Below are 12,249 nucleotides of genomic sequence, written 5' to 3'. Positions count from 1 at the left end.
GAATGCTGATGCTGCCATTTTGTCTTTTTGCCACAGACTCGTAGAGACTTTAAAACGGAGAAGCTGTTGGTTGTCTGTTTCTGTTGGATTTTAGTAAAGGAATATATTAATATAATTCAGGGATGGCGTAACCAAACAAAATAAATACGTAAACCAAACACAATAAGTTATAATAATAACAATAAAACATTAATAATTCAGACAATTCTGCACATTCCAGAAACAATGTCCTGGTTTACCCTGAATAATTTGAGAAATAAAGAATATTTCTTCAAATCAATTATTAACAGAATTGGTATCTGTAGGCTCACAGCCATTGATTTTCTCTATTTCTTCTCAAAAGAGAGGTTCCCGCACACCGTCTTACTTAACAAAATATATATTTATTCGTGGACATGTTTCGGTGCTAGACCTTCAGATAATCAGATAAATAATCAGATAAACATCATTCATTGGCAAGACCCATATGAGCATATAAACAATCACATATACGCTAAATTGAGTCACACACCCTAAAAACTTAAAAGTAAGCCAACAAAACCACCAAAAAAGGCATAAAACCTTATGAAACACTCCCGAAAATGTTTCAAAAATACATGATACAAAATGTAACTGATGGACCAAGAAATAGAAAAATACAACCCCCAAAACTAGATAAATAACAAACAACTAACTTGACAATCTTCCCACCTTAATAAAGTATTAGTTCAAAACTAGGTGATAAATATAAATGAATAGGGATGTACCCTTTAGTTTTGCTCTGTTTCCTCTTAACATACTTAACATGGTGCACTAACCTGATGTAGTCGCTGGTCCTCTTTTATTGTTATTTACTTCGTATTGTAGTTTTGATCCTGTTCCATTTGAGCACCAACACCTGGGGATTATAAATACAATTTAATTAGACCACTTAAAGATTATTTTCTGTACTACATGTACACAATCTCTTGTGTTTTTATATGTTTATTTGTTGCATTTATTTTCTGATTGTCTACTTACCAGGTTAAATTCTTGTTGGTTAGTTTTTCATCCGGGCACATCAAAAACCAGCTCCACAATGAGCTATTAAAGCTACAGAAACAACCTTTCAGTCAGAGAAGACAAAGATGGGCACGGCCAACAATAGGCACGCCAGTAATGAACCAGCCCAGACAAGGCGTTACACAACAATCAGTAAATGGAATATGCAGAAGTGCCAATACAGAGTTATCTAAGCCCCTCCCATTGTGTGGGCGAGCAAAACTTATTCCCGTCAAGATAATTAAAAACAAGTGAAACCTGTCTACAGCAGGATGTGCACTGAGCTAAAAATGACTTTGAAACAATAGGACGTGTTACGGTAAGTATAATCGCCTTGCTCTGTATTGTTTCATTCCCGTAAGATAAACATAACATTGTCTCACCTGCATTAAGTAAGCCACAATTATACCACTGTCCAAACTGTGTATTTAAAAATGTTAATTCCTTCATATAGGCTACACCTCAAAGGTACAGCAACAAATCTAACCCTAAAGCTACACAGTACAAACCCGGAGCAGTCAAGTCATGACATTTTTTTTTTTAAATAAACCACAATTAAAAAATTATCATTATTGTGCAATACAATTTGTCCTTAGACTCTTTATCTGGATGAGGACAAGCTTTTTCCCCAAAAAGTTTAGGGCTAATGGGAAACATGTAGAATTATTGAGCTGTAATGGGCCGTCTGACTTATGGCATTGCATCCGTTTATCAACTTTAAGGTTTGCCTAAATATGTGGTGCAGGTTGTTTTTTATTTGACAATTGAAGTTGGCATTCCCCTGCCGTTTCTTTGTTTGTGCTTGTTCTCAAAAGCTGTGTTAACCAGATGCTTAATTAAGTGATGGGTGTTAACCTTAAAGTTTCTGTGACTTTGCCCTGGAGCATTAAGGGAATTCCCTCTAGATGTCGTTACCTAAGTCTGCAGGTGAAGCAGGTACTTTCAGGAGTAGCAGATCATTACACAAATATTTGTTAAAAGTATGTCAATTCATATACTAAAACTACTCATGCTACTACTACTACTACACTTACATTTCTAAATACTACTTACTCTTCTCACAATACGTAATTACACACACAGTATACATTTAAAAAATCAAGTAATCCAATTGTTTCTTATGTACTGATTTAATACAACCGAATGACAGGACAAAATGAAGTGCTACAACAAATCAACGTTTCTGTGCTGTACAGTTCTGTCAATCTACAGTAGGAAAAAGGTCAAAATCAGGAATCAGGGAATCAGCCCAAACATAAAGGATAGGATAATCCAATATCATGCTGCATTACATCGGTACATTTAAGCTTATCCTTCCACACGGTAAACTGCAGAGTTTGACGCATTTCAATGTTATGTACATGTAAATAGCAATGCATTTTTAATATAGTTTAAAACCAAATCATCAAGTTCTTAACAAATATTTTATACAGTTTGTCTGGTAAAATCAGAGCAATAATGGATCGTAGGTTTACAACATTGTAGACTGCCTTTTAAATCTACCAGCAAAAAATATGATAACACACCTTAAAGACTTTATAACAACGTACATTCTTAAAATTAAGGGTGTTGACGAGAAACAAGAGAATATATTTGCAGATTGCGCATGAGTGAACATTGTTAATGACTAATTCAAGCTCTTTGACTGAATTGACTGAAAAAAAAATAACAAAATATACGTTCCTTGTAAAACAAACAAAATATGTGATAACATCCTTTATGTCATCAGGTTTTACCAGTTTACCTTTAACATTTAAAGGTGCTCCAAGGAACTTTCAGTTTGTTAACTCTTACACCCCCTTTGGACAAAAGCAGTAGTGTTTTTACTACGCCAGCTGTAGTTCCTGGGTGAGCGTAGCCATGACAAAGGCATGAAGAAAAACTACATAAAAATAGCATTGTTTGTGCTGATGGTCTTGTTTGCTGTTACATGTCATTTATGATCATCAGAGGAAAAATGTCACTGTTTCAGAAATGTATTATACGTTTGTTTTGTTCATAATCATCTTAAATGACAATCTAAAATATGCTTTTACACAGAAACATGGCACTTTAAAGCTAGAAAAAAAAGTTTCAAAGTTAATCAACTAATATTTCAATCAATGAAACGTAAGTAATACAGTATTACGTGATAGAGTTCGATGCCCAATTGTAAACTGTCCACAAACATTTGTATTTACAACTTTACAACATTATTTACCACATTGTTCACATCTACCACATGTTAAATAAGGTATTGGTAAATAAACCTATCGATATTGGCAAACTATGTACACCAAGCCAATATTCTTAAAAACAAAAACTCAGTTTTGAAGTTGAAACTTCAAACATCTCACAAAATGGAACATATTCTGCCTTCTATAGCATTTCTCACATATTCCTGAATCCATTCATTTTTTTCTTCCTCATGTTTTTTCTCCAGCTTCAGAATTTCTTCCTTCAGGCTTTCTTTTCTGTATTCCTTCTTCAGATTTTGCATTTCTTGTTCTTGTTTTGTCTTCAATTTATCCAAGTCTCTCTTGTACAATCTGTTTCTGCTCAGCTGTTCCATCACTGATAATGTTTGCCTATCTTTCCTCTGCTTCAGATCTTGTATTTCCTTTTCTGCCCTCTGCTTCAGATCTATCATTTCCTTTTCTAACATTTCCTTCTCAGAAACATCTTTAGCATAGTTGCAGATGAATTCATTTGATTCTTCAGCTCTCTTTCTGGCTTCTTCTTTATTTTTCCTCTGTATTTCCTCCACTTTCTTTTCATAGTTTTCTTTTGCAACTTGTAATTGTCTTTCCTCTTCTTGTTCTATGCTTTTTTTGTGTTCTTTTCTTTTGGATTCGTACGTTTCAAATTCCTGCTCAAGTTCTCTGAGCTCTTTAAGTCCTGTTTGCTCCTCTTCTCGTTTCCGATCATCTTCTTGATATCGTTTTTTCCACCACTCCCTTCTTTCCTGCTCCCAAGCCTCTAGTTCTCTTTTCATGTCTCCTTTACTTTGTTCTCCTTCACTTATTGCACTTTTCTCTGTTGCAACTTGTATTTCTTGCTCCAGAGTTTCAAGGTTTCGTTCCCACACACGTCGCTGGGCATTATCCTTCATTTTAAAAATTGCATCCTGTTCTTTGCTCTTCTCTCTTTCTCTCTTTATCCTCTCCAGCTTCCTTTTTATGTGCTCTCTGTTTTCTTTAAATCCTTTTGCTCTTTGTTCTCGTACTTGATACATTTTTGCTTTTCGCCCTGTACTTTTGTTTTGCTTTTCTTGCATTTCTTCTTCACATTTTATTCGAAGATCCGACAGCTCCCTCTTTATCTTTGGTTCGGTCTCCTTCATGATTTTTTCCATTTCCCTCTTTATGGCTGCATCAGCTTCCCTGAACCAATCTGATTTGTAGTGGCCATTTTCATTTTTTCTTATCGATGACTTGACCTTTCTCAGCAGCTCTTTGATTTGGGAACGATCCTGCTGATCTTTGTTATTGAAGACCTGGTATCCGTCAGGACCTTTAGTTCTCAGTTTTATGAAGAACTCATCATTTCCATCCATGTAACTCTCAATTGTTTTGTTTTCAAGAGCATCTCCCCCGGTAAATATGACAATGACAAAGTCTTCTGACCTATTGCCAAAGAAACCCTTGATCAGTTCCACTGTGTCTCTTGACTCCTGTGTAAAGCGCTCGATCTTCACCACCAGTAGAAACACATGAGGTCCTGGAGCCGACAGGCTGATGCAGTGTACCAGCTCCTGTTTAACTTGATCATTTGACAGACTCGTGTCAAACAAGCCAGGTGTGTCGACCACAACAACTGGCTGTCCATCGATCTCACCTTTTGCCTTTTGGCAATGCTTTGTCACTGAACTGCTGCTGGAGTCAGATTCAAAGCATGCTTTGCCTAAAATAGTGTTCGCCGTGGCACTCTTTCCAGAACCAGTCTTCCCAAGCAGCACCAACCTGAGGCATTCTTCGCTCTGTGTTGTTTTCAAAGGCATTGCACTCACAGGGTCTTTACTCACGGTAGACCTTGAAGTATCTTTTTTCTTAATCCTAGATGTTCTTCTTAAAAACATTTTAGATACCCTTCTTGAAAACCCTGTAGTCTTGGGAAACATATCTTTTTTGAAGCTTCCGCATCCTACAACTCTCATATTTTCCACAGTTTGCAAGAACTCAGAGACATTTAGCTTATTCTTGATGTTGAAGACATAGTATCGCCTATCACAGGCCTGAAGGAGCTGTTGGATGTCTCTGTCTTGCTGTAGAAATTGCTCAACCCCTAGAAGGTTAGAAGTTGTAAAAAGGATCATGGTGAAATCCTCAACTTGAGAGCCGAATATGTCCTGAATGGTTTCTAACTCTTTCTTGTCTTCATCACTTGGACAATCTAATGGTAGGACCAGGATGCAGGCATGGACCCCCTCAGGATCACAAAGGGAAATACATTTAAGTGATTCCTTCCTTGCTGCATCCAGATGTTTTCCATACAACGCAGGCAGCTCAACAAGGGAAACCTGACGTCCATACACCTCTGCCTCACTCTGATGAGTCCACAGTTGAAGCTTCATTTCTTCCTCCCAGAATGGCATTAGTTGTTAAAGTCTTGCAGGCTTCATGTCTCCCACAAAATGCCAGGTTAAGAGAGGGTTTTGCGCCATCAGGGGCTCCCAATTTAACAGTCTCAGTTAGATATTTCCCCCGGTTTTCACTTTCTATCTTTTCCATTTTTTCCATCAGTTCTTTAAGGTTTTTGTCCTGAATTTCTCTTTTAGCAAAGTGTATTGTGTGTTCCCTGTTTTTGCAGTCTCTGAGGAGTTTGTAAACTGAGAAGTTCCCTCCCTTATCCTTTTGTGTCATTATGATCATTGAGTGTTGAAAAGCATCTTGTCTAAAGCAGCTCATGGTGAAGTTCAATTTCTCTCTGTCCTCCTCAGTAAAATCAGAAGGGTTCACTAACAGTAGCAGGACATTTGGTCCAGGGGGGCACTCAGCCACGCATCTCTTCATCTCCTGCAGCACTTGTTCCTCGGGCAGACTGAAGATGTCTGCTGTTTTAACTACTTTACAGGGTTTCTTCCTCCAACGCGGAAAGTGCCAAAAAGTTTTTGGATGAGAAGAATACTTTTTCTCAGTGATCCAGTTACTTAGTGAATTCTGTTCATCCTGACTTTTTCCGATGATCACAATTCTGAGTTCAGATGCTGTAAAAGAATAAGAACAAAATCATCACAAAATGGAGTATCGATAATTGTAAGGAACTAAGAGAATGATTAAGGAATCATGACTATCCACTTTTCATCAACGTCAGTTCAGTCGCTAATATACGATTGATTGATTGATTTTATTTTATTCCAGACACAGAGAGAAAACGGTCCATAATACAATACAAAAACAGTAAAAAGACAAACAACAATAAAAAAAAACTAAGAAAGACTCCAGCTGTCAGTTCCACACTACACAAAGAGTGTTCAGATATTAGCATATAGGCTAAAGCGCCAATGGTTCCATAATGTGGAAGTGAACCTAACCGCACTCATTGCAGGGTTCACTAGAGTTGTGATTATGCCGTTACATGACTCCGATAGTCTACACATACATCTGTACATAAGATTCCTGAGCACAGCAGGACAGGTGGGCACATTAACACTGACAAACATTTGGCTTGCACTGCTCCAACGTGGCATATGAAGCAGCAGCCTCATGCCATCATTATATGCTACATTGAGTTTCTGCATACTGCTTTTCTTATAGCGCCGCCACAAGTGGGCAGTATACATTGGGGTGCAAAAAGCTTTAAAAAGAGTGGTCTTCACAGACAATGAACACATACTAAACTTACGCTTCAACATATTAGCTTGTGCATACATCATACAGTACTGTCTGCGGATGTCCCTGTCGTCAGACAGGTCAGCAGTTATAAAGTGCCCTAAGTATTTGACCTCCTCACACACTTTAAGGACAGCACCGGACAGAAGAAAATCAGGAACCAACAGTTTCTTGTCCTCCCTGCTTCTAGCGATCATGATATTGCTCTTTTTGGAGTTGTACTTAATATCAAAGTCTGCACCATATTGGGAGCAGACCCTTAGCAGCTGTTGGAGGCCAGCACTGTATGGACAAAGAATCACCAGATCATCTGCGTACATCAGGTGGTTGATAATGGTGTTCCCGATCATACAGCCTGTTCCACAGTTATTTAGCAGCTTTGAAAGATCATCCAAATAAATATTAAAAAGAAAGGGAGATAAAATGCTTCCCTGCCTAACTCCGTTACTTACATTGAATGGGGCAGACATAGAGTTACCCCATTTCACATACATAGACTGATGAGCATACCAAAAAGCCAAGATTCTAACTAAATATTTGGGAACCCCTCGGTTGTGCAGTTTGAGGAATAGCTTCTCATGATTCACACGATCAAAGGCTTTTGAAGCATCAATAAAACACATAAAAATTGTAGAATTTTGCCTGTTATACACATCAAGTACCTCATTTAAGGCAAAAATACACATATCTGTGCCATGTTTAGGTTTGAAGCCGAACTGGTTGTCAGAGGTCAATAGAAAATGTTCCAACCTATTCAGTATAATCCTCTCCAAGACCTTGGATAAAACACTGGCCATAGCTATAGGCCGGTAGTTATCCGAGCTGTTAATTTTGCCAGTTTTGTCTTTAATGATGGGCACTAATGTGACAGATAAAATAGAATCAGGTTGAATACCATGGGTTAAGAACCCAGTGAAACAAATAGCAATTAGGGGGCATAGTTTTCTACTTGCATGTTTTAAGTGCTCTGCAGATATCTTATCCATACCACAAGCCTTATTATCTTTTAGCATCATAATAGCATCATATATCTCTTGAGGGAAAACCATCACGTCTTCATTGCTATCAATGTTACTCACTGTGAAAGAGTTACTTTTAACACAGTTGAGGAGATCATAAAAATGTTTCTGCCACAACTGAGTAATTTTCTCTGAGCCGCTGACACCATCAATATTTGTTGGTAACGATGTTTTACATTTATTACTTCTTTTTCAACAGGACTTTTGTATTGCAGTTTCTTTGCAAGAGGGTCAGACCTCATTGTATTTTCATTCCTCTTAATGAAACGTAGAGCATATTTAAATTTTGCATTGGCATGCTTCTTATATTCAAATAAGGGACCATGTTTATGTCTGCCTGACTCAACCCATGCTTTGAAGGCCTTTCTTGCCTCAGCATGAATCTCTTCCACATAGTCATTCCAGCCTGGCTTGACTTTGTACAGTCTGTGGGTCTTATACAGGGGCCTGCTTGACGCAAGGAGAGCCTTCACAATATTATCATACATGGAGCACAGCTCAATACCATGTTGAGGGTTCTTACAATTAATATCATGGCATGCAATGGAATATTTTGGTAATTCAATGTTGCTCAGCAAGATGTCAGTCCGAAAATAGTACTCCTTAAGATCATCCTCAGACAGGTTAGACCAATCTATTTTACCCTCACATACATTGTTATCTACAGACACAAGAGTAGGTATATTGCCTAGAATTACAGATAGAGAAATAGGCACATGATCAGTAGTGGCAAATTCATAATTAATTCTCATGGACTCCAAGGAGTCATGTGCATCAGCTGTGCAAATACAGTGATCTAGCCACGAGGTTGTGTGCCATGCCTCGCTGATGTAAGTGTAGCTGTTATTAGGCAAAAGCACTTTGCTAGAAAGGATCAGACCATTATCAGAGCAAAACTGCATTAAATATGTGGCAAATAAGGAGCTACCATCGGAAACATCTGCATTCATAACACCCACAATGAAGATGCACGTGGAAGCATTATCTTGAATGAAAGACATAACACAAGCCAATCTATTAAGATATTCATCTTCATTTTGACGACACTCGTAAGGTGTATAAATGTTTAAAATAATGAAGTTTTTATCACCACTATTAAACTCAATTCCTATTGCCCAATCAACACCCAGTCTAACCACCTTAACCAGCTGGTCATATTTTTTGTGCCATAGCACGGCAACACCACCAGGTATTCTACCACGAACTATCCCGGTACTCAGGTCAGTGGTAGATTCACCTGCCCCATAAAAATCTTCATGCAGGGAATTTAGACCCTCTAAATCCTGCCTAGGTAAAAAGGTTTCTTGGACACATAGTATATCACAGGCCTCTAAGAGTTTATCCACTATAAGGCGGCGCGATTTGTCAGCGTCACTGTGTCCAACACGCAGTCCCCAAGCATTAAAAGACGCGATATTGATATCCATACAGTTTATTCAATATGGATCTTAGTAATGGTTCTAGGAGGTTAAGTCTTCTTAAAGAGTATTTTTAATCAGAACGAGGAATACACAAAGGTTCCCTCCCTTATTGTTTGTGCTATCAATTGAACCAGTTGCACAAGTTATAATTTTTTTCAAAACTCTTAAGTTAATAAATACATTTTGGAACAATATTTACACATTCAGGTGCAGATATAATTGTGCTTTTCGCTTCCCATTCACTAACCTCTAAATCATGCTTTTCGGTTAATAAGATCAACGACGGCAGCACCGCCGTCAAGTGCTCTGATTGTCATTGCTTGACGCTTAAAGGAGCCTAGCTGCTGTTCCGTTTGCTTCGCTGTGCTTCCATGCACTGTGTGGTTCTGACGGAGGCTGTGTTACATGCTGCCGTGCCTCTTTGTTGCACCGCTCCTTAAATTCTGATCTGAAAACTTCTGTCATTCAAACAACTCGGAATTGTGTTTAAACAGAACCACCTCTGCATGCGGTCTGGGACTGTTTAATTTTAAAAAAATTGTCCAAACCGGAGATGTATTGCTGCGTTCACAACTGCCCAACCAAATCACACCAGGGGACTTTTTTGTTGTTGGCATTTTACAATGCTTTTTAGACAGTGAGGAGAGACACAAAACTATACTTTTTGTGTACCAACGGACAGTTGAAACAGTACCAGAGGATTCTTAAAAGCCAGGGTTATGTTCATTTAGTCTTTTATGCAACATGCAAACTCACTAGATTTGATTAAAATCACATTCATGTCAAATATCATGTTACTTTTTCTTGCGCAACCATTCAAAAAGAAATCGACATACATAGCAGTGATTCTTGAGAACCGGGGACAAAAGGCCGTCTTCCATATGTAACTGCTGTTATGTTTACAGTTTTTTTCGATTGCTAAACCACAGTGGGCACAACTGGAACGACATGTGCACAACTAACTACACTATGCAGAGCAGCGGTTCATTCGGACCAAACTCTAGCTCGTTTTTCATTGATTAAACACAATTTTCAAAACTCTACACACCTATCTCATGGCTTAACCACAGCCTGCACAACACTGTGGATTTCCAGCCCTTTTTTTCAAACACTAACACACTACTGCCACAACTGTAAACCACACATTCAAAACAGAATGAGTGCATTTCAAACACTGCAGATTGCAATTTCAACTGAAACACCAAGATGTCTTGTTTTAGACTTGTTAGTGAACATATACAGTATAAAGGGAAAGCTCAAAACTGGTATGTTATAAAATAAACAATTTCATGTGAAAGAATTTAACCCTTTCATCAAAGAAAATATTATGTAATTTGTGTGAAATAACTCAAATTATTCAAACTGTAAAGATTAAAAGTTTGTAATTTGTGTATTGGGGTTTGATGCTAGTGTTTGTACTCAGAGCATATTCTGACTGACAGTGTGTGTTATCTCAGTGAGGACAATTCATAGTGTTTGCTGCACTGAGCCTGTTTTGCAGGTGAAGTGAACTGTTCAGCTCCAATGACTGTTGGTAGTGCAGACACCAATAGCACATCTATATCTATTTTAATAAAAAACTTTAAGATTCGGCAACTGAGGAACAACTTGATAGACAGCTTTCCATTCTCGGTGTTATAATACAAGGTGTGGTCCACCAGCTTTATTCTTCTTTGTTTGATCTAACCGCAGCTCTTGCAGGGCTGTGACATAATCTATTATATAGTTTAATTAGACTTACTGGAATCTGATGTCGCCATTTTGCCTCAGGGAAATTCCACTTTGGTAGCTGAAGTTGGAGCCTGTTGGGTACAAGACAGAAATATGAGTTAGATTCAAGCTCTGTACTTTCCAGAAACAATGTCCCGGTTTCTGTGGATGATGCACAAACTTCTGGACAACATATTTCAGTTATATAACTAACAGTTTCATATACAGTTTTAAATAAATTGTTGCAATAAATAATGGGGCTTTCACCCTTAATTGTTTGTCTTACCTGAATGAATGCATAGTTTTACAATTATAGCCACACTGTTAAATTGGCTGCTGTCAAATTACATGGCAAGTATTCTAATTTGTTAAATTAGACTTTTATTTGGAAAGTATACAAGTAACCATCAGTTAGATGAATAATATTGGACTTATAGCCTTTAATACAGAGCTGAATTTGAATAGCTTATGCTTAAGAAATCTAAATGCACAACATAACATATCAATCAATCAACATTTATTTAGTTCTTAGAGGGCAAGATATTACAGTAAATCAAATACACAGGAAAGCCACAATATACCAACAGTGCAAAAAGTGCAAAATACCTACGCTTGGGGTAATTTGCCTGTTAAAATAGAAATATTCAAAATATAACTGCTCATTAATAAGTGGGGCACACAGTTTTAGAAAGAAAAGATACAATTTTTCCTCACCAGTACTCCTGGGATCAATGGCTTGCAAGGCATACAAAATAACACTATTTAACCCCACATTAAAATGGTTAAAATATACTATCACTGAACATACCTGCACAAATAACCATTTTAAATCAAGGTAAATTACATAGATTAGCCAAAGTTTTTGCGAAAAAACGATTTACACTTTTTGCTCGTAACAATTTTTCACTTCTTTTTCCCTTTAAAAAACAAATAACTGCGCTTACCTGAGGTGGTTGTGTCTATTCTTGCAGTTTTATTGTACTTTTGATTGAAGTAATATCTTGTGTAACAGTGAACTGTAGTTTCTAGAAACACGTGGAATATTCTTGTCCATCAGATCACCAAACCCTCGAGACCTGCAAATCGTCAATAAACAGTTTTTATTGATCAAATTATAATTGTAGGCAACATCTATTGCGTAGGTTTTAATTCTTATCATCATTGGTTATTTGTTGGTTATTATCATTTAATATCGGTTTAATCTACTCACCTGATCAAAGTCTTTCTGCTTCGCAACACCCGAGCTCTAAAATAAAGTCAGCTGATAGT

The 12,249-nt window shown here is 37.5% G+C and overlaps 1 protein-coding gene and 1 long non-coding RNA gene across 2 annotated transcripts; both read right to left on the bottom strand.

Moving 5' to 3' along the window:
* Positions 1-4: 4 nt before the first annotated feature.
* LOC307257774 lies at positions 5-1,039 on the bottom strand. The gene is made up of 3 exons (XR_013845104.1): positions 1,000-1,039; positions 798-877; positions 5-80 (listed from the first exon to the last, which is right to left on the bottom strand). It is a non-coding gene; the product is annotated as an uncharacterized lncRNA (long non-coding RNA).
* Positions 1,040-1,931: 892 nt separating this feature from the next.
* Positions 1,932-12,029, bottom strand: LOC307257136 (GTPase IMAP family member 8-like; the record flags this gene model as incomplete). Its single annotated transcript, XM_080036276.1, is given in 5 exon segments — positions 1,932-1,941; positions 3,858-5,574; positions 5,576-6,205; positions 11,012-11,072; positions 11,925-12,029. Coding segments are annotated over 4 exon segments (2,376 nt in total). The 5' UTR covers positions 11,031-11,072; positions 11,925-12,029.
* Between the last annotated feature and the right edge of the window lie 220 nt (positions 12,030-12,249).

The sequence above is a fragment of the Ammodytes marinus genome (genome assembly GCF_949987685.1).
Source record: "Ammodytes marinus genome assembly, chromosome: 2".
In the NCBI taxonomy this organism is placed as follows: Eukaryota; Metazoa; Chordata; class Actinopteri; order Uranoscopiformes; family Ammodytidae; genus Ammodytes; species Ammodytes marinus.
Note: the sequence above shows the minus strand (reverse complement) of the source record. Positions and strands in the feature narration are given on the sequence as shown.